The 22,756-nt window shown below is 48.0% G+C and overlaps 1 protein-coding gene across 2 annotated transcripts; it reads left to right on the top strand.

The window, feature by feature from the left end:
• Positions 1–1,488: 1,488 nt before the first annotated feature.
• On the top strand, positions 1,489–22,667 carry LOC142081994 (toll-like receptor 2 type-2). 2 transcript variants are annotated; one of them, XM_075149457.1, is made up of 6 exons: positions 1,489–1,566; positions 8,230–8,357; positions 9,587–9,642; positions 13,883–14,162; positions 17,928–18,059; positions 19,922–22,667. In XM_075149457.1, the coding sequence occupies exons 5-6, from the start codon at positions 18,046–18,048 to the stop codon at positions 22,302–22,304; spliced, it is 2,397 nt and encodes a 798-aa protein (XP_075005558.1). In that variant the 5' UTR covers positions 1,489–1,566; positions 8,230–8,357; positions 9,587–9,642; positions 13,883–14,162; positions 17,928–18,045; the 3' UTR covers positions 22,305–22,667. The 2 variants fall into 2 exon arrangements, with proteins under 2 accessions (XP_075005558.1, XP_075005557.1); XM_075149456.1 differs by lacking the exons at positions 1,489–1,566; positions 8,230–8,357; positions 9,587–9,642; positions 13,883–14,162 and having other exon boundaries at positions 17,566–18,059.
• The last annotated feature ends 89 nt before the right edge of the window (positions 22,668–22,756 follow it).

The raw sequence follows: 22,756 nt of genomic DNA, 5'->3' as shown, positions 1-22,756 counted from the left end.
CTTTTCATAACAATAACTAAGGAATGTAACAAGCTCATTAAGTTACCAGGAATAATTGCTGCCATCAGGAGACATCTGTAGCTTAATTAGCAATCCACTGAATGCAAGTGGATTTGGGCTCAGTTAAAAGTCATTCTTCCTACAGTAAAGGGGAAGATGAAATAAATAATTCCACTACAAATTTCTTTGTACCAAAATGATTATAATTCTACTGGAGTGAAACTGGAGAGGTTGCTCTAAAGACATCTCATTGTCGTGAGCAAAATAATTCCCAATTTCTTGCCTTGTGCCAGGAATTCTTTACAGCAGGATCAGGAGCTTCACTGATCTCTCTGAAACTGGTACCGTTTTTTTAAGAAACTTCAGCAAAAGAAGTTCTCGGTTAACCCAGGAAACGGTTAAGATTGCAAGGGGAGAAACAAAAACACCACTATAAAAGCGGAATAGCTTGCACAGTTCACTAGTAGGGCTGGTTGTGGAGGGGGGAAAAAAATCATGGGCAGTTCCAAGCATTCAGTGTTGATTTTTATCCCAGTGCGAATGCTACATAAACTCAGGCCGTTCAGTGTTTTCCTAAGACAAGACATGGGAGAAGCGACAGCCACCTGTGCTCCCCAGTCCCAGCGGGTTTGTGGCTTCTTAAATGTGCATTGGGAATTGGGGGCACCAAGTTACTGCTGTCCTTGGACAGAACACACAGGACATCTTGGCCAAGCCTGCCTGGTTTGTCCAGAATTTCCATCCTGGAGCCAGGGAATATTCCTGGCACGTTTTGTGAATGTTTATAGGTACTACGAGAGACAACTTTTGGACAAAGCCAGCATCCACTGCAGGGGTGTTCAGGTGCCATAGCCTGGCCAGGCTGCAGCAAGCCCCTCAGCATTAAGCTGGAGAGCTACGGGAAGAGGAGCAGAGGGCAATGCTCCTCTGGGACCCTGTTTCTTGGTCAGTGGGGCTGCTGCAGTGCTGAGCTTGCTTCTGCAGGGAGGGATCTGGACTGCCCAGCAGCCTGGCTGCCACCGGTCAGGCCTGGGAGCCGGGTTTGAACTGCTTGGCCAGACCAAGCTGCAAATACTGCGTGCGGGGTTCAAAGCACCTGGGGGACGGTACAAGTCCCTGAAAGCAGACTCACCCGGGGAGCACGTTTTTTGCTTGCTATCACGGCTTTGTCATGAGTATGGTGGCAATTGGCAGGTCTGTCCTACAGCTTCTGCAGCTGGACCTGGGTGTGTAGGACTGTTCCAGCTCCTGGAAGGCAACAACCAGCAAACAGCTGGCTGCTGCACTTGCAGAAATGAGCCTGAAAGCTCTGAGGGCAGCTGAGAGATCTGATTGCCAGAGGGCAAATGAGCTTATTGAAGAGAACGTTGGCTATCTTAATCCCCTGAAGAGGGCGGAAGGGGAGGAAGCAGGGGAGGTGCTCACTGCCTGCACTGGGGCTGGCAGTGCCCTCAGTTCCAGCACCTAACTTCTCTCCGCCTCGGGAGAAGCCCTGGTGCCGCCTGGGAAGCTGCAGCCTCGGCAGCACCGCAGGTTCCTGCAGAGCCAGCACCGCCGTCCTACCAGGTGAGCTCTTGGCTGCTCTTTATGGAGGTAGGTTAGGCGTTGCTTTCTAGCGTTTGCTTTCTTCCCATCCAGCCTCAGGAAACCCGTTGTTTATTTTTCTTAGTCATCGAGTCACCTCCATCTTCTTTTCCCCTCTCCACATACTTGCTTTGCTTTCAGCAATTTGTGGAAGCGGTGTATGGCAGCACCTTCTCATCACCATAGGCACGTTTTAGTTGTACCTTTGATTCCTCTTCCCCATCTTGTTGTTCAGTCTGCCTGTTCGCTTCTGTGGGGGAAATGGCTCAGGGCAGGGCTTATCGCATCTTCTTCTGCAGCACCCTTGGGTGGGCTGAGGGCCACTGTCTCCCCAGGACTGCTGTGTTGGCACGGCCCTCCTCTGTCCCAGCGGCAATGCAACAGTCGCCCTGCCTTTCTGACAGGCGGGAGGCTGGAAGAGTTAGGTGTCCCAGCTGGAGAAGGAGGTCCCTGGCATTGGTTGGGAAAGTTGCCCAGTCCTGCACTGGAGGAGGCTCTGCTGGGCGAGACCCAGCAATGCTCCCTGTTTCCGCAAGCTGGGGGACATGGAGGAGCGGGAGGCAGTGGACAATCTGTGCTCTGCCCCATCGTGGGCGAGTGACAAGAGCAGAGCGGGGCGAGGATTTATTGTCCCAGCCCTACAAGGCAGTGTCACAGCTGAGGTCCTGGGAGCTCGCACCCGCCTCTGCAGCTCATCATTAATGCACGGACACAGGCGCTCCCCTGCTGCTGAAAGCTGAATATTACTGCTCCTCCCTCCATCTCTGGAGTGGGTTTCCCTGCAAAAGCTGTCTGTCCGTGCCTGCCTGACAAAAACGCCTCCTTTGTCACTGTGGGTTGCACACCACGCGGCTCGCTTTTTCCGTGACCTCTGCTGTATTTCATTTCTTGCTGCTTTCTTCAACAACAACAGTGGCACAAACTCTCAAACCTTTTCTAACTTCGGCGTTGCTCTGAAGGGCGGACGTTCCTAGCTGCTCCCCGGGTTGTGTGCGGGAGCTGCTCCCTGGACTGTTCAGGGGTTTTGCAGCCCTGCTTGGAGGTGATGGTGATTTGGTATTTCCATGCAGCCCCCCACACCTCTCTGGAGTTTTTGTTGTTTGGAGGCTGTCAGCAACCCGCGTGAGCAGGGACCATGCTGGCCTGGAATGAGGGGCCTCCCCAGCGTACGAACTGGTGCCAGATGAGCTGCTCTAGCTGGTGTGGACAAGCTTCTCATCTAGCATGAACTGGTTATTTAATCATTGTCAGCTAAACTACCAGCAGCTAAGCTTGGCTCACAACCGAGCATGTACGTATACATCTCTTGGAAGGAGCACGTTGCCTCCATGAGTGACCAAAAAGCCCCCATCCTCTTCAGTAAACCCAACTCCCGTGCAGTGACTTCGAGAAGGTGATGGTCCATACTCTGACCATCCCCACCATGCTCTGGGGTATTGCTGCTGTACCCGTGGGGTGACAGGCTCTGCCAGACCTCATTTCTCCAACCGCGCTGGCAAAATGCTCGGTTTGCTGGGAGCCATTTGTTTGGTTTTAATTTTGACTGAATGTACAGTTTGCGAAGGGAAGCTAATGCTTTCGCACGTCTTCGTTAGCACAGATGTGGAGGAAGCCTGCGTGCTGGACCTGCTCCGGCTCCCAGAGACGGTGACGTGGAAGGCGGGTCGCCTTCGCCGGGCTGGGGGTCAGCAGGTGCTGTGGTGCGGGGCTGTCTCGAAACTAGAAATAACCTCCTTCTCACGCAACGTTGAGGTGCTGCAGCGAAGCGCTTGGCCATCAACGCCCTACGAGAACCTGCTGCGATTGCTGGTTCTGATTTAGGGAGAGAAATGTTTCACTTCATTCGCTCGACACGACCTTGTTAGATGAAAGGTGTTTTGCAATGCGGCGTAGGAAATGCCAAAGAGTGCAAACCAGATGCTGAGGCTGATAAGGGAACCTTGCGGAAACAGCAGAAAACACCACAACCTTCCCACCACTCTCCTCAGACCTGTGAGTCGGCGGCGTGGCTGCGGGAGCTTATTGCTTTCTTCTCGGCAGCGCTTGCGTGAGACAGGCAGCATCTCGGCGGCGTTCCTCCAGCCGCTTGCACGCAGGCTGGTTCACCCTTCCTCCAGCCCAGCTCGTGACGGCGCGTGCACCTCCTGGATGGGTCGTGCGGCGCTCGTGAGGGAATGGAAAATGACCTCATTGCCGCCCTGTTTCTGGAGCAGCGTGGGAAGCCCTCTCTCCGCATTGGCTCCCTTCGTGCTTTTCAGCTGCACGACCCACGGTTTGTGGCGTAAATGGTTTCTGGAGCTCAGCAGCGGTTTCGTATCAATCTGCTCTTTCCATAGCTGCCTGCAGGTTGATCGGTCCCTCTGCATACAGCTAGCAGTTGTTAACCAGAGGAGATGCCAGCCCTACTTCTGTTGATGAAAGCCTCTGCTTAATCACAGCTTGTGTTCCTCCTTCGGTTATTAGCTTTTAATTAGGCACCAACCACCCCTTCCGGTTGGCTAAGGACATCAAGCACACACTGCGCGTGCCTTTGGGCCCCCCCTGTTAGTACTGCGTTCAGATCGTGCACTCACCAAATGACTTTGAGTTTCAGTTTCTCCTGTATGTCCTTGGCATGTAATGCTCTTGCCAGGGCTGCAAGAAATCAGACTGTAGGTATCTTCTGCTTAATCAAGGCTCAGTTGTACAATTTTCCCACGCCGTTGCTCCGCTGAACACAGATGTGCTGAGCAATCTTCTCCTGGCACTCTGCTATCACTTTCACCACCGCTACATCACAGCAAGCACAGCTGGTCTCCCTCTCTCCTGGCTTGCAGGGTTTGCTTACGCTTTCGGTTGCAGCCTTGAACGTCGTGGCTCTGCATAGCCTGGCCTGAGCTGTCTGTGGCTTACGGGGTGGGATGCTCCTGATCGCAAGCAGAAATCTGGCACACAAATTAAAGACCTGATGGAGATGCCAGGGGTGGACAGCCTGTGGGGGCTGAGCTCACGGTGACACAAGCTTTTCCTGTCTGTAAGTATTTCTGCCTTCTGAGCGAGGTTCACAAGCAAGATTGAGTTTCCCTTGCAATAGCTGAACTTCATGACCCATGTCAATACCCTACAGCAACATGCAACTTTTGGAAACCCTCAACTGACAATGTCATTAAGGAGAGGTATCTTCGTGCATTTTATAGATGGCCTGCACATTCACTGGTTGGTGAAGGGTTGGTTTGGTTTTTTCTAAGAAAGGAACCATTCTGTTCACTTGAAAGGTTTTTAATAATTTATCAGTTTAAGGACTAATATTTGTCACGCAGTTTGTTGAGGACCAAATAATGGCTTATGGAAATGCTTCAAAATCCTTAAGTGAGATATAAACTATCTGTTAACTCTTACTTACTAGTTTCCTTAGCGAAAAGTAAGCCTGTGAGCATCCTCCAGAACAACTTACATGACTGAAGCTCAGGAAGCTGCAGGTTTGGTTTTGGTTGCAAGAACCTTATATGCTGCTTGCCATAACAGAGAAACCTGAAGCCTAACCAAGACAGTATTCTTCTTTCTGAAGAGCTGACTTGAGGGATGAGCGAAAGGCGCCTAGATGGCCTTCCTTCTGTCCTTCTCCTAGCTTCCCCTTGTCTGAGTAGTCCTTTGTCAGTTGACCAGCCCCATCCGCAGACCTGTCAAGCAGGAGTGCAGCTGTCTTGGCCAAAGCATCACTGATATTTTGTATAGAGAGAGTTTGTTAGAGAAGTCCTCAAGAGACTGAGTATTGAGTTCTATAAATAAAAATAAGAAACAGATGGCACCAGTTTCAAAAGTTAAGTGGTTTTTAACTAGTCTAGTAACTAATGTTCTTATATACCTACAAAAATATTACAGTTTTATCTTTGCAAAGATCAAAAGAACAACTTTGAAGCACTTGCCAGGCACACGCAGCCATGCGTTTTAATAGATGACAGACCAAATGTATCCTTACAGTAATGGGACTCACTTGCCGATTTCAAATTCCCCGATGTATTCCTGCAGTGAATAAAGCCTAATGACTGCTCTGGCTTGTTTTGGGTTTTTTTTTTTTTGGTTTTTTTTTTTTTTAATTACTACTACTGTGGACCCAGTGTTGCCTCAAACATACTGCAGATGTTAAGAGAAGAGAAGTGTGCAAGTCTGGGGTCTGAGAGAGAGTCCGGTAAGGAAGCATTTCACGTGAGGAGGAAGTAGGAAGCCTCTGGAGCTGCCCAGGTCTCCTCAAGGGGATGAGTATGTCAGCATCCACTCCTGTTTAGATCAATCCGCTTATTCATGGGTATCTGTTTTAACTTCCAGAAAGAGTCGGGGAGGAGTAAGACCATCGCATGCCTGAGTTAGATTGGTACATGCGGGCTCTGCGCTGCAGCGTGGTCTCTCGGACAGGTTTGATGTCTAACATGACCGAACCCACGAGAGCTGCAGCACTGTCTAGCAGCAAGTGGAAATGTTGTGTGCCAGCTGCTGCAAACTCAGAAAACTGTCTTCCAGTTGTACAATTTATTCGGAAAACTGTTCTCCAGTTGTACAATTTATTCTGAGGGCAGAAGAGGCTGTTTCTCCCAAGCTAGAATAAACGTTTTGGAGTCCAGACTTTTTTAGAGTTACAGTTAGGCTAAAACTTGCCCTTATGTGAGATGTGGACTTTCATTAGTTTGTTTGCAAAACAGCTGCTTCTGCTTCCCACAAACACCGAACACTGGTTTCAAGTCTGTCTCTCCTGTGCCTCGCTGCTCTGCGCGTTAAGCCAAAGCCCTGGCTGCCAGTGGGAAATGCTGCTGTGGGTGCCGTGACTCTTCGCTCCTTTTATCTTACTGAAACTTGGCTTCCCAGGACCTGGGCTTCCCTTTTGTTTGCCTGGTTTGTTTGTTACGTGTATGTTACTTTGTTTTTAAGGCGTCTAACTTTTTACTTAACTTGATTAGAAAGAGTATTTTTGGCAGTGGTGATGGAAATAAGAGCCCAGTTAAGAAACCCCTGCATCTGGTAATGGTACCCTTCTTCTGCAGTCCCCATTAAAACGGCCTGGAGTCGAGTTTCCAGAAGGCCTATGTGAGAAGCTGGAGGTCAATGTCACCTCCAAAATCTGTGCAAAAAATCTGTGGCAGGGATGTTTTCTCAAATTCAGTCTTACCCATTAGACCTTAATGTGTCTCCTACAATAAACAGAGAAGGAAAGAAAGTCAGCTTTCTTTTGGTAGGTAGATCATCAGCAGGTCACATTTAGTGATGTTTCTAATGTGCTTTAAGAATTGGACAACACAGTCTTACCTCAGTGACAACAGAGGGAGAGACTTTGGGATCCCGCTGTCCCTTTAGATATGTAAGAGTTTAGCATTTAGTTCTCAGCTGGCCCATATTCAGCTGGCATCTCATATCTGGAGGCCCTGGGGTTCAGATGCTACAGTTCCTGTTGGGTCTCTGGCTCTGCTTCTGAGGATGCTCAGGATGTCTCAGCACAGCTGGTGCCAACCATCCCTGCCGGTGTCCTGTGGCTAAGCTCTCACTCTTACCTCCTCTGCCCACCTTTTCTGCAAGGCTTAATCCAGTTCCTCATCACCTGGCTCCTTCAGAAAACACGTCCAGAAGAGGAGAAAGTAGCACCTCCTTTTCTTCTGTAACTCAGTTGTAGGAGCATTTACAGAGGTTTGGGGAGCCCCCAGGTTCCCAAAAAATCCCCTCTGCCACGGGACTGGAGCAGGCACAGGGTATCTGCCCTGAAATTCTGCACGTATCCTGCTTATTGTAGGAAAAGGAGCAGTTGTGACAGCTTGTCTCGCGTGCAGGTTTCCCCCTGCCACAGCCTCTTGGGCAGAAGATTACGGCTTTCCAGAGCCAGGCAAAGCCAGTGCCTCTGCCTGCAGGAGCAGTCTTGTCCTGCTGCCTGCCAAATGCGGGCTGGATTAAACGTACGTACTTGCGGCACCCCAGCTCTCGGCCGCTTCCTCGCCGGCGGGACGGGGAGCTGGGGGATGTTGTTGTCTCCGGTCTGTCCCGTCTTCTGGCTTTTTCCGCCCTGGAGGAGCGGGAATGGAGCAAGGAGGGGTGGATGCAAGCCCCCCTCCGGAGAGACGGCCCTGCGGCACCTCAGCGCCTTCGCTACCTGATTTCCTCTTTAAAATGCAGTAGGGGTCCATCTAATCAGAGAGTAAATACACCGTTAAAGGCACAGCTTTATCTACAAAGTTGTTCTCTTTCATGCCAAAAGTTACAGGGAAAAGCAAGGGTCGGAGGGGCAGGAAAACCGCTGGCTGAAGTCTGGAGCGGGAAGCGCGAAACTTTAAGGACAAAATGGAACAGAGAGGCCTCGGAGGCACGGTGGTGAGCCTCTCATTTCCCCGTGCCTCGAGGGCAGCCGGGGTGAGGCCTCCGCTCAGCCTGCGATTTCCAGAGGCCTGCGCAGCCGGGCGTGGCGGTGGTTGCGCAAGGCCGGCCGCGCCAAGGCGGGCCCCGCCCCGCCGGCCCCCCAGCAAGCCCCCCATCCCGGCTGCCTCCACGCCGGGGGTGTCCCTCACCTCCGACATGACCCCGGGAGGTTTCGGTCCTCTTGGGATGGCAGGATCGGGCCCGAGTAAGGCTGATCCTTGAGAAGGCACAGGAAGATCTATTAGTAATCGCTGTTTCTTTGTTTATTTTCAGGTATTTCCTGGTTTCAGTGTTGTGCGATGTTTACCAAAGACGATCAGCCAAAATAAACCACCCAAATGAAAAAGCCAGCCGCGCGGCAAAGCTGGTCCCTCGCCCTCGAGCGCTTTCAGTCATGTCAGGTGAGGTGCCCGCTTGCCCTCTCCCGCAGATCGGCTCACAAGGAGTCGCCCTGAGACAAACCTGCCCCGGGACGCAGCCACCGGCAGAAAGCTTAGGCAGGTCTGGAAAGACTCTCTAGCAAGAGGAGGGATTAACGTGCCTGCTTGTTAACTTTGGCAGCCTGTGTAGTTGTTGTTGTGCCAGCAGGGTTAGGGAAAGCAAATGGGGAGGGATTATTTTATGGTCGGTGGCGTTCCTGAGGGATGGGGGTTTTTTTTTTGGGCACTTCCTAGCAGGAGTAAAAGGCAGAGCGGAGCACAAAGCAGTTCCTTCACGGCTGGGAGGCTGTTTCGGCAGGAGGAGTGGTACGGAGCCAAAACGGATGGAAACACTCCCTACTCCCTTAATCCAGTTGCAGACCTGACTTACCCAGAGTGAGTCAGTGGTATCAATGTTGTCCTGTTACTTGGTGAGAAGTTATGAGCTCACAGTTTTTTTGTCCAGCAAACCAGCTTGCCAGCTCCTTGCCGAGTTCCCCATGAAAGAGAAGGGGCTGCTCAGCCTGGAGACAGGCTTTCTCCACCTGCAGAAACAGCGAACAAGTCAAACTCATTCATAGGCTGTGTTTCATCATGACAACTTGTGAGGAAAATTTAGTTTACAGAAAAAATTAGACCTCTCTAAGAAAAAATTAGACCTCCTCTAGGAGAGAAGAGTTCAGCCAGCCCTCACCTTATCCATCCCTCCTCCCATTACTCTCTGCATTTTTGTTAGTGACTTTTGAAAGATACTATTCAGCTGGAAAGCTTTGCAAACATCAGAGAGGACACTATCAGATGGAAACATGGAGGCACCAGAGAGCTGACTAAGAGGGAGTCCTCTCAACAGAGGGTCATGCATCTCAGTATGCTTTGCTTGGCCTTTTGGTCCCACATGTAAGCTGGGAACAAAGAGTTCAAGGAACCAGCCCCAGAGAAATAAAGTACTCTGAAGGACTGATTTTAAAGGAAATTTGTTGAACCTATTAATCATGGAACATACAGGAAATTAATTTAAAATGATGTCATAAAAATAGCACATGAAAGAAGTGCAAATGTAACATAATTTCTATAAATAGAAAAGAATCTTTATACCGACACTTGTGTAAGTTATAAGCTGAAAACAAACCAGGTGGCCAGTCTATTGAGTGAGAGTTGTTAAACGTTGGATGCTAAGACCCAAAGAAACAAAGATCTTCTTGTGCCCGCAGGTGCAAACCTCATGGTGAGTTCAGCATTGGAGAAATATCACCTGAATTGATATAAGGTAAGAGAGTGCATCTAATTTGATGCTCTTTCCCATACTAGAGCAGATGTAAGGTAGACAAATTTTATTACCCTATGTTTATCTCTGAACCAACTTATTCTTGTCCTGTAGTTCCAGCTGTTGAGACGAAAGTTGGTTGGTTTTACTGCCTTTTTGCCTCTGATATTTCCTTTGATTCCTCGTCCTTTGATAACTCCTCTGTCCAAAAGCTGCAAACTACAGAGCAAATTACTTGAAAGCAAGAGTTACCATGCATCCTACACTTACTAGAGATCTGCATTACTACAACCCCCTGTTGCAATCTTTGTGTAAGTTCCCTACTTTCAAGTGAAGAGCAGGATTTTTTTTTATTTTCTTTTACCCTGTGCTTGCAATCACCTATTGCACCGGGGTTTTGGTCTCTGCTGGAGTTCCTAAGTCCTGCTAAAAGGTCTGCAGGGTTGGCAATTTTTCTGGAGCATCACTATTGGAGTAATGGGACATTGCTAAGAGAGGACTGTTCCCTCTCAAGTCCATGCCATTGCTGCCCGGCCTGTGCTCCCTTTCTTCAAACGGACACCATGACCTGGCAGAAACCTGGGTTGAAACAAAACCTGTAGAAATAAAAGCAAAGCAAAGCATTTCCCATCAAAGCTGGTGACTAAACGCACCGCTCTGGGAGAGTGTGGTTAGCTGCGGCAGGGCTTGCCGCAGGCGTCTCCAGACTGTCCTGGACATACCTGCATTGCCAAGGCACAGCCATGCCTTACGTACCGTGTCCAGGTAACTTTGTTTGGATGTTAGAGAGGAATTCAACTCAAAGTTTGTAAATGTGGGTATTTCACAGTTGCAGAAAGCACCTTGTTCTGGGGGTTGATCCTTTAGTATGGGGTGTTTCTTTCTGTAGATACTGCGATAAAGACAAAAAGTGATATTGCCGTACAGGCACAAGAGTTACACGGTCCGTTCTGAATCTATCATTACTAAGCTGGTACTGCGACACTCAAGAAAACTTACAGAAGAGCAAGAAATGCAATCTGAGGATAATTTAGGAGGAATGATTAAAATAGCTGAATGTGTACTTGAAAATCAGCTTGGGATGTCTGTTTCCAATCATGTTGAAGTCTGGAAAGTCAGAGAATGGTCAGATATTGGAAATATCTAATTATTTGAAGATGTTTTGGTGGCTCTGTCACATTCAACACATACTTTTCAAATACTTATTGACATAATTTTATGATTAGAATTTTAATTTTTAGTGAAAATTAGTTTTTCATGGCTGTTTACAACTCTGCTGTATTCAAGCTTCTAAAAAGTTGGTTTAAAAAATTATACAAATGCAAAAGAACACAGTAAAAATAATCCCTGCAAGAAACTCACAAAACATGTCATTTTTCCAGTGCAGAAAATCTTGGAAATAGCTCATTAGATTTTTCCTGATTTTTTAAAATATGGAGCTTTGATAGGAGATAAATCCCTCCCTCTGTACCTGCACTGAAGAAAGAGCTGCTGAGGTCTTGAATAACTGAAAGTAAAGATTTGGTATGGACTGGTTTTCTCTTTTTGAAATGAACTGTCATGTCTGAAATATGTCATGGCATCAGGTACAGAGGGAGGCAGCAGTTGAACACAAAGCCTGAACTACCTGTGCAAAATATATCCTGGCATTGTCTTTTTTGGAACAAATACAAAAATCTTGATATTTTTATGGCATATGATAATGATCTGATTCATTTCCTGCTCAGATTCTTGCCCAACTGTTAAATACAATATTTTTTTTTTCTTGTATAACAAGCAGTTAAATATGTATCTCTGCATCCCAGCACAGTGTTTTCCATCTCCATACAGGAAACAAACTCTAGCTGGTTCTGCAATGACTTGGTCCCATTCCCAGGAATGTTTCCCTTCCATTAAAAGGAAAAAAAAAAAAGAAAAGAAAAGAAAAAAAGAGAAAAAAAGAAAGCACTTTTTCAGTGTATTAGCACTAGATAGACCTAGGCACGAGACATGTCCATACGTTCCTCTCAATGAGGCAAGACAAGGTTTGCTGGACCTTTCCTGCACTGAAGCGCACCAACACGCATGTCCCTTTGCCCAACCTCTCTCGAAGGCGCTTTTCCTCGGAGCTGAGTGAAGCTGTTTTTCCTCCTTGAGGGAAATTCCAGTGCTGGGATGTTAAACCCTAACTTCCTCACAGCAGCCTGCCAGTGATGGCTTGCACCCGGTGGGCTGTGACAGGATATTTTCTCTCCTGGTGAGCTGAAATGAAGCAGAAGCCGTCCAACAGCAAGTGTAAGAGATCCCATTCCTCTGTCTTCCCAATCCCCCATAGCGCAGCTTGTGCCTTGTAGGGTATGCGAGGAGCCCAATCTTCAGGTACCTACAGCAGCCCCGATGGCTGGGGACGTGCTGGGGGGATGGTGCCGTCTCAGCACGGGCAGGTTTGGTGCATCCTGGGAGGCCAGAGCCGAGGGTGGTTGTGGCTCTGTCCAGAAACCTGCAAAATCCTTGTTTTGAAATACGCATGGCACCTCGTTTCCTTAAAAACTGGAAATATGTTTTATGTCTCCAAACACCTCTCTGGGCAGCCCATAACAGATGACCTCTGTCATATAGTTTGGGACACAGCAAAGCAAACTGATTGACACAACAGGAATGCGGCATATGTAGAGCAAAGAAAAAAAGTCCTTCAAAATACTGAGTGAGTGGTACTTTGGAAAGCTACGCAGAGGTATTTCCTGAAGGTGTCTGAAAAACTGAAGAAGTAGCTTTGTATGTTGATAATGCTGAACCAATTACCAGTATAAAAATTGCAGAAAACATATTAAAAGAAAACATGATTTCTAGTTTATGTCTGGTTTAGGGGATGGATCCCCAGCAGCAGCAAGCTGGGAGCCCATTTGCCCAAGTGATGAGAGGTACATTTGGGCTGATCTCCGGGGTCCCAGGACCGTGATGTTTGTGTTTCAGGTTCCCGAGTCCTACAGCCTGATTAGGCTCCCTGTGGAGTGCCTGTGGAGATCCAGGGTTATGAATATGGGAAGTATAAGGGCTGGTACAACCAAGCTAGCCTGTAAGAAAAGCTGAGGTCAAGGCTGCTGTGAGCAGCCTCTTTATGGGTCTTGGGCACCTGCCTCCACGTGTGGTTCCCATCCCTGCATCTTCTCTGGGAGCTGGACCCCTTCCGCAGGGACGCAGGAAGCCCTGGGCGGCACTCGGAGGAAGTTATACTCAACCAGATGTATTTCCAGACAGACCTCTCCCCCCACGCGTGCCAAGGGAGTTTCGTTAGTTGTTGGTGTCACTTTTGTATTTTGCCTTACTCCCTGCAGCATGCCAGGAGGTCCCGTGGCAGGCACGCTCGTACACGGGCGCCTTTGATCCCACTGTGTGTCCGGCGTTTGTGTGCAGCTGAGCTACCCGTTGGCGTGCTTGCCTGGCGTCCAGCCCCACGCAGGTCTGGGGAGCAAGCAGCGATGGCTGGGGGGACCTGTCCTGCGTGAGTTGTCTCAGAGTTCTCATTTTGGAGTAACAAATTTGTGCAGTGCTGATGACGGGGTTTTGTGTGTTCGTCATAGTGGTCTTCAGAACAGGATGCCAAAACTTGCTATAGTATTTACTGTTTTATAGCTGTGTATTAATGGTGAATCCTAACATTCCTGTCAGAAACGAATTGTTTTCAGCCCACCAGAAGTGCAAAGTAAGAAAGGAACTGCGTTGTCCAGCTTTGCCTCGCATGCAGGCTGCTTTCTGTTGATGCAATTTCCTTGGGAGTCAAAAACTCATCAGGACTATTTTGGCAGGAATGAGGTCTTTTCTCTTGTTGAGTCACGCGGATGCAACTGTTCTAGAAAAACAAAACTTTCCATATTATTAGAATAAGCTTTGGTGTCTTAGCCTGCAAACTTCCCTGCTAGCTGCTCCTCTGTCAAGGCAGCAAATCAGTGTCATGTTATTCTGACTGAATGCTTTCAGAAAGGGTATGATAAAAAAACCCCCACAACCCTGCTTCCTTGGCAGAGGCAGTCCTGAAGGCTGGCTGTTGAATGAGTAACCACTTACATAGCATTATCACGCTCTGCCACAACAGCAGGGCGAGGATAGCCCAGAAGAAAAATAAAGGGAATCTGCTCCTTTGCATTTAAAATTTCAGTCTGAAGATCTAACTAGCGGATTGAGCGGCTGGCAGGGAAGGCCTGATACGGAACACGACAAAGTTAAAATTGTTTATTTTTCATTATAATGTTCCTTTTTGTTGTAGTTTGAAGACGAATACCCGAAGCCCTGCATGTCAGATGAAAGCACAGGCACCAGCAGTGCATGCCAAGGCTCTGCTTCCAGGACCATGAAAGGATGCCAAGCCGTTCTGCTTTCAATTACACAAGTATTATACCTCCTGCTTCAAAGACTGCAAACACAGATTTGACCGCTTTTCCTCGCCATCCGTTTCCAGGGGGGTTTAGGAGAAGAGTGCCCCGGGCTCGGCCCGGCTGGCACCGCTGCGGCCGAGCTGACGCGCTGACATATCCTGGTTACCAGGGGTAAGTATCAGGAAGCAGTTCTGCGCCGCTTGCAAAGATTTGGAAAGCGTTTCTGCTCATATCGCGGGCTGGCCAATGGATTTGTGAGCTCCCTCCCTTTTCTACTGCTTCTACCTTTTCTTCAAGGGAGGGGTAGGGGCAGGGTGTCGCCTGGGTTGGGCCCCTTCTGCACTGCTCAGTTGTCCTTTCTCAGCAGAAAAGCAAACAGCAGCTCTGAGTGTGTACGCTGACATACAGGAGGAAAGAGAGGAAGGGAGGGGACAGGCTGCAGGATCCTCTCGTGTGGGACTGTGGAGGGGAAGTGCTTTAAAGAGTGTGACATGCCCAGATACTGCAGGAGATGGAAAAGTCGATACCTCTGGCTGGCAGAGGGGAGAGGGCTTCAGGGCTCTAGCAACTGGCGTCTGATCCCAGCCGCGTTCCCTGAGTAACAAAACACAGATGCAGAAAGAGGAGGCAGTAGGGATATAATGGTGAAATAATGCTTGTAACTCTGATGGCAGACCGACTGAGGACCAGTGTTGCCACTTCGTTCGTGGTTTTTGATCAACAGGTCCATCCCTGTGGGGTTCTGTCCCACATAAACATCTTTCTGTTTCTACATCTGTTTTGGTCAATACTCACCTAATACAGCCCCCCATCGCTGGTCGCTGCCCTGTCTAGCAGCAGCAGTTTACTAGTGGAAGAGGGTTGTGGCAGGAGCCTGGCCCTCTGCCAGCAGAGGCAATGCAGGGACCTGGCACTGAGCCGCGGGAGGCAGGGAGGCTGAGCAGGCTGTAGCTGGGGGTCAGGGAAGAGCTGGCTGAGGGAAATGTGTGCTTCTTGTGCTGCTGTCGGATCAACAGGAACATTCAAAGCAAGAGAGCTTCAAAAATGATGACCACAGCTCTGTCTCAGCCCTGTCTATCTGCTGGCAAAGGCTTGTGTGGTGTCCCTACTTGGAACATTTGCAGTTACAAAAGCACAGGCTTGCTGCAGATCTGTGCCCTTCTGCTGGGAAAAAGTAATGTACTGGCACAGGTGGAGGCACGTGCCTTTTTTAAAAAACTATAAAAGAGGAAGGATAATCATAGCTTAAACTTGGAGGAGGAGAAAAAGCACCCACAAGGTGCAACTTTGTTCAGTGCTAAACATGCAGTTACTCTGGAGAAAAAGCAGATGAATGGTATTCTCACCTTAAAAGACAGCAGCTTTATCCTACTTTAGACTCTTCGATTTCAAATGAAGTTGTTTTGAGTCCAGGCTGCAGCTCAATTTGGAAGCTGATGCTTTGGGAGGCAGGTGGCTGGTACCTTGCCTCTGTGTGTGGAGCAGCTTGTGGAGGGGATTTCTGGCCACCTTGAGCATCCTCAGACCTTCCTGACTCCGGATAACCTGATAAATCCTGACAAATTGACCTGGAATGAGAGAGAGAGAAGTTGTGCTGTTTGTAAGCTTTTTTCCCTACTGATGGAAACAAGCAGAAGGCCCACCCTGATTTCTTGTCGTGATTTAACCCGGCAGGCAGCCAAACACCACACAGCCACTTGCTCACTCTCTCCCCTCCTCCCCCCCCCCGTAGTGGGATGGGGAGAGAGTCAGAAGGGTAAGAGTGAGAAAAACTCGTGGGTTGAGATAAAGACAGTTTAATAGAACAGAAAAGGAAGGGAAAATAATAACAATAATAATAATAATAATGATAGAATATACAAAATGAGTGATGCACAATGCAATTGCTCACCACCCATGCTGAGCAATAACCAAGTAGCGATCACTAGTTCCGGGAACGCCTACCATTCATATACTGAGCATGATGTCACATGGTATGGAATACCCCATTGGCCAGCTGGGCCAGCTGTCCCGGCTATGCTCCCCCCCATTCTCTTGTGCACTTGGCAGCGCATGGAAGCTGAATGTCCTTGACTAGCAGGGTACTTAGCAACAACTGAAAACATCAGTGTGTTATCAACATTCTTCTCATACTAAATCCAAAACACACTACTAGGAAGAAATTTAATGCTATCCCAGCCAAAACCAGGACAGCTTTTTAAGCAGTTTGCTGAAATGAACTGCTTGGTTTGTGAACTGCGGCATGGGAAGATGGGCAGCGTCACACCAGTCTTCTCTTTCTGAGAGAAACCAGAAACCTGGCCCAGCTTAGAAGAGTGATGAGAGTGGGCTGAGCCTGGATGTTAGGAGAAAGTCGGTACTTCTGAAAAAATAGCTGGTGCCTACCTCGAGTCTCCACCAATGCATGGTGGTGAAGCTGTAACAGATAGACAGAAAAGCATGCCCATTTCGCATTCAGTGAAGTACGTGGCCTCATACGTGGTCTTCCTCTCCAAAGCTCTTCACAAATTTGACTCTATTTAACTTGATCAAGGAGTTGCAATTTTGATGCTAAAAACATATAGGAATGAGTCACATGAAACTCAGAATTTACATTTTTAAACATTTTGAAAACTGAAAGTCTTCCCTGTTGAAGAACAAGAACTATTCCAGCTGAGAGGTGCTAGAGGGAAGAGGTAGCTTTGGGGAAGTTGATGACATCCCTTCACTAAAAGACCATTTCCCTTCTCTGCTATGTCTCACACCTATTCTGTCTGTATTTTAAAATGTTGTTATGCTTATCATCTAACCTCTGTAACAGACAGAAAATACAAGGGTATCTCAGTCTTTCAATTCCTTTTTTTGGAAAGCGTCAAGTTCTTAACCTAATGTGCAATGGTAATTTCAACGCAGTGGGACTGAAGGTTGCTATGAGACGCGCTCGGGCTTCTGCCTGGGCTTTGCCACCCTTGAGCACACAGATGCAGCCGTGGGCCCTCTGACACATGGCAGGTGGCAGGAATCCGTCTGTCTGTCTGCTCTCAGACAGGTACTTCTTGGCAAGCGGGCAGCAGATCGTGACAATTTCTGCACACAGAAAAAAAAATGGAAACTGCAGTAGAAAGGTTTGGTGTTTGAATTTAATGGGTTTCCCTTTCAGAGCTGGTAGGGAGACTCCCTACCCCTTTATGCATGCAGCATGCTTGAGCATTTGACCAACTGTGTGTTTCCATTCAGTCAGGCTAAAACAAATGTCATCAAACCTCCCCTCTCAAAATTGCCTTGGATTTTTACAGAGGGATACTTTCTTTCAAACTTTCTTTTTCAGACAGAATATCATTCCCCTTCTTACGCATTTTCTATTTGTTGATATCATATGACTGTGGTGTCCTAGGAAATGAAATAATGCTGAGTGTTTCTCTAGTACTCTCTTTGACTAAACAATTTGACTCCAACATTTATATCAGTATAATATATATATATCTATCAATACCAAACTATAAGTATCGAAAGTAGAGATACAGGGAGGTCAATGCAGTTCTGCCTAGGAACTATTTCTGCACTTAATGCTGGAGGAAGTGATTGTGAAAGACTGACTTGCGCAAAATGGTTGCATCAGCCTTTCCAGCGATGGGCGATGATTAGCAAAAGGAGAGAGATCTGCCACTGAATTTCAGCTTGCAAAGAAGAGGATGCAAACACAATCTATGTTCATTTTTGTGTCCCCAGTCAGCAGCAGTGATAGAAGTGGTTGAAATGTGAGTTTGAAGGGCAATGTCATGTGTGCCGGACAACGCCGAACTCTTCAGAAGCCGTGGTTTCCTTAGGGGAGCAGCCACTAAAGAAAAGCCGTGCAAACTGGTGTGCTTCACTGGCTGAGTAGTTAGAGGACGTTGGGAAACTGTCAACATAAAGTTTTGTTTGGGGAGCACAGGCTGAAATATTTTCTCGCTCCAGGACCATCATCGCATCAGACCTGCCAAGGGGTTTTCAGCTTTTGTTGTACTTGCACGTATGAGGTGACCACTTGGATCCCAGAGTACACGACAAGCACACGAGAAGACTAAAACACAGCATGCAGTACACAAGGTAAGTATTTACCTCTGCTTATTCAGGATTTTGGGGTACTGTTCGTCTGCAGTACTGGAACTGTTTACAGCAGCTTGTGAGCTTTAATAAGTGACTTATTTGCTGGTGTAGCCAATGGTGAAATGTTCTTTGGCACCCGTGGCAGGAAACACAGCCCTTCTGTAAATTAAAATCACTATTGTTCTAATTACATCCACTGTTTATAAGGTGACGGTAACATCCAATTCCCATCTATTACCAGTGTTGATTTACAGAAAAGGGTGATAGACTTGTTTGGTTGCATATCAGCTTGTTCTGCCTTTCCAGAAAAGAATGTAAATTGCTTACACAGTATGTAAAAGGGTGTGCCAGGAGCCTACGCAGCTCTGCTTTTTAGAAGCCCTGAGGCTGGTAAGACTCCATGTGGGGGACCCCAAAATCTCTTCCGGAAAAGTTTGTCGTGTTGGAAGCCACAGCTCACTCGAAGGGCCAAGAAAGGGGACACTCTCTGTTCAGGCTTTTGCCTGCCGGGTAGCCATACTAGATGGGCAGGCTGACGCTGCAAAGGCTGTGAGCAATTAGAACCATAGAATCACAGAATCATTTAGGTTGAAAAAGGCCCTTAAAATCATCAAGTCCAACTGTTAACCTAACACTGCCAAGTCCACCACTAAACCACGTCCTTAAGCACCACGTCTACACGTCTTTTAAATACCTCCAAGGACGGTGACTCAACTACTTCCCTGGGCAGCCTGTTCCAATGCTTGACAACCCTTTCGGTGAAGAAATTCGTCCTAATATCCAGTCTAAACGTCCCCTGGCACAACTAGAGGCCATTTCCTCTTGTCGTATCGCTTGTTACTTGGGAGAAGAGACTGACACCCACCTCCCTACAACCTCCTTTTAAGGTAGTTGTAGAGCGCAATGAGGTCTCCCCTCAGCCTCCTCTTCTCCAGACTAAACAGTCCCAGTTCCCTCAGCTGCTCCTCATAAGACTTGTGCTCCAGGCCCTTCACCAGCCTCGTTGCCCTCCTCTGGACACGCTCCAGCACCTCCATGTCCTTCTTGTAGTGAGGGGCCCAAAACTGAACACAGGATTCGAGGTGCGGCCTCACCAGTGCCGAGTACAGGGGCACGATCACCTCCCTGCTCCTGCTGGCCACACTATTCCTAATACAGGCCAGGATGCTATTGGCCTTCTTGGCCACCTGGGCACACTGGTGGCTCATATTCAGCCAGCTGTCGACCAACACCCCAAGTTGGTCCACTGGGCAGCTTTCCAGCCACTCTTCCCCAAGCCCTTGGCATTCCATGGGGTTGTTGTGACCCAAGTGCAGGACCCAGCACTTGACCTTGTTAAACCTCATACAATTGGCCTCAGCCCATCGATCCAGCTTGTCCAGGTCCCTCTGCAGAGCCTTCCTACCCTCGAGCAGATCAACACTCCCGCCCAGCTTGGTGTCATCTACAAACTTACTGAGGGTGCACTCGATCCCCTCATCCAGACCATTGCTGATCTAACCACCTAACCTGTTTAGGGTTGAAATGTCCAGCTGTAGTTTTGTTGCTGAGAGGAGGCATAATGCGAGAGATGTAAGAGGCGAGAGCCATAGCCAACGTGCATATGAAAAGGCAGGATGTTAAGAACGGTCCTTTATGATTGTTCAGACATGATATGGCTGTAGTCCAGAGATGAGTAGCACGCCATGTTTGCAAGGCTGAGCAGCTGAAGTAGGAGAGGAAGACTGACGTCACAGGATAACTCTTAAAAGAAAAAATCTGAATCTGAACTTCCTAATAAAATTGCGGAGGTTTTCAATTTTTCCAGTTGTTGTTCAAAACTAAATATCGACACTACCTTCTCTCCTTTCTGTTTCCTACAGCAAAATGTTCAACCAAACAAAGCACAAACAAAGAACTACACACACCTGGCGAGTGTGGGCCATCTACATGGTCTTAGCTGCAAACCTCTCTGAAGAGCAAGTGCTGAAGCAGGCTTGTCCTTCATGCGATGCCACTCAGCTTTGCAACTGCTCTTCCATGGGCTTGGACTTTATTCCCTCCGGGCTCACAGGCAAAATCACAGTGTTAAACCTGGCCCACAACAGGATAAAGCACATCCGATCCCAGGACCTGCAGCAGGCTGTGAACCTGAGAGCCCTGCTGCTGCAGTCCAACGAAATCAGCTCAATAGACAAGGACTCATTTCGCTCCCTTGGGAAACTGGAGCTCTTGGACTTATCAAATAACAGCTTGGCTCACTTGTCCCCTGCGTGGTTTGGGCACCTTTTTTCACTCCAGCACCTCCACCTTCAAGGGAACTTCTACAGAGACCTGGGGGAAAGCTCCCCCTTTTCTAACCTGAGGAACCTGAGCTCTCTCCACCTGGGCAACCCACGGTTCTCCACCATAAGGCAAGGGAACTTTGAGGGCATTGCGCTTCTCAACAAGTTGTGGATTGAGGGTGGCAATCTCAGTCAGTACGAACCGGGAAGTTTGAAATCGATGAAGAAGATAGATCATATGATCATAAACCTAAGAAGTATTAATGTATTCTCAGCAATTGTCAGGGACCTTCTGCACTCTGTCACTTGGTTAGAAGTGAGAAAAATAGCATTCAGTATACCTGCCGAAATGCAAGTATTGAGAGTCATGTCGTCTTCTTTTGCAAAGAAAATTTCTTTTAAACAGACCTTATTAACAGATGCTACTGTGCCTGGGATTGTCAGCATTTTAGGAGACATGCCAAAATTAGTGGAGGTGGAGATGATAGACTGTAGACTCTTGGGAACTGGACGATGGGAAATGCAAATTCAAGTAAACCAATCACAGACTGTTAGAGTTGTGACAATAGAGAAATTATCTATAGAAAAATTTTATTTGTTTACAGATCTTCAGGATGTGGAAGGTCTACTATCTCTGCTTACCAAAGTCACAGTTGAAAACACCAAGGTCTTTTTGGTACCATGCAGCCTTTCACAACGTCTTCTGTCATTAGAGTATCTTGACCTTAGTGCGAATTTGCTTGGAGACCAGAGTTTGGAGCATTCGGCCTGTCAGGGTGGTTGGCCCTCACTACAAACTCTAAATTTAAGTCAGAATTCACTGAGTAACTTAGAAATGACGGGTAAAAGTTTGTCTCATCTAAGAAACCTAAGTCTCTTAGACATTAGCCAAAATAATTTTGGTGAGATTCCAGATGTGTGTGAATGGCCAAAAACCCTGAAATATTTAAACCTCTCCAGCACTCACATTCCTAAACTAACGACTTGCATTCCTCCAACGCTGGAAGTTCTGGACATTAGCGCTAACAACCTGAAGGAGTTTGGACTGCAACTCCCATTTCTGAAAGAGCTGTACCTCACAAAAAACCAGCTGAAGACCTTGCCCGGTGCCGCACCCATCCCTAACTTAGTGGCCATGTCAGTCAGTAGAAACAAGCTCAACAGTTTCTCCAGGGAAGAGTTTGAGTCCTTCAAGAAAATGGAGCTTCTGGATGCCAGCGACAACAACTTCATCTGCTCCTGTGAATTCCTGTCCTTCATCCACCACCAGGCTGGGATAGGCCAGGTGCTGGTGGGGTGGCCGGACAAGTACGTCTGTGACTCTCCCCTGGCAGTGAGAGGGGCGCGGGTTGGAGCCGTGCACCTCTCCCTGATGGAGTGCCACAGGTCCCTCATGGTGTCGTTGATCTGTGCCCTGGTGTTTCTGGTCATCCTCGTCCTCGTGGCCGTCGGCTACAAGTACCACGCGGTCTGGTACCTGAGAATGACCTGGGCATGGCTCCAAGCCAAGCGGAAGCCCAAGCGAGCCCCCCCGAAGGACATCTGCTACGACGCTTTTGTCTCCTACAGCGAGAATGACTCCGACTGGGTGGAAAACATAATGGTGCGGGAGCTGGAGCAGGCCTGCCCCCCCTTTCGGCTCTGCCTCCATAAGCGGGACTTTGTGCCCGGGAAGTGGATCGTGGACAACATCATCGACTCCATAGAGAAGAGCCACAAAACGCTCTTTGTGCTGTCCGAGCACTTTGTGCAGAGCGAGTGGTGCAAATACGAGCTGGACTTCTCGCACTTTCGCCTCTTTGACGAGAACAATGATGCAGCGATTCTCGTCCTCCTGGAGCCCATCCAGAGCAAAGCGATTCCCAAGAGGTTCTGCAAGCTGCGGAAGATCATGAACACAAAGACCTACCTGGAGTGGCCTCCTGGTGAAGAGCAGCAGGAGATGTTTTGGGAAAACTTGAAAGGAGCCTTGAAGTCGTAGAACAAGTCAGTAGCCCCTATTTCAGCATATTTCCACAAAGGATATATGTTGGTGTTTCTTCCTGCTAAGAAATTTTTCTTCCCTATTTTTCTGCCTAAAGAGAACTGGCTTGGTTCTCTATAGAAATAATTATCATCTTACTAGATGAGACAGACCCACTTTAGGCTTTCCAGTGATCTGATACGCTGATTTTTCAAAATCCCTGCCAATAACTATGATATTTGGAAGTCATGTTGGACTTCATATACTTTTCTAAATACATTTAGCTGAATGTAGGGTATTATTTCTGTACTTTTTCTTCCTGTTACCACATCCCCAACTAGTTCCTAACAATGTCATTGTAATTTACAAATGAAAATAAAAGCCAAGGGCTTCAATACTCCCCCATGTCTGTTATTCTCCTCTAGTTTATTTTCAGTGCCATCATGCATAGCACAGCAATTAAAATTAAA

Source organism: Calonectris borealis, chromosome 4, assembly GCF_964195595.1.
Source record: "Calonectris borealis chromosome 4, bCalBor7.hap1.2, whole genome shotgun sequence".
In the NCBI taxonomy this organism is placed as follows: Eukaryota; Metazoa; Chordata; class Aves; order Procellariiformes; family Procellariidae; genus Calonectris; species Calonectris borealis.
Note: the sequence above shows the minus strand (reverse complement) of the source record. Positions and strands in the feature narration are given on the sequence as shown.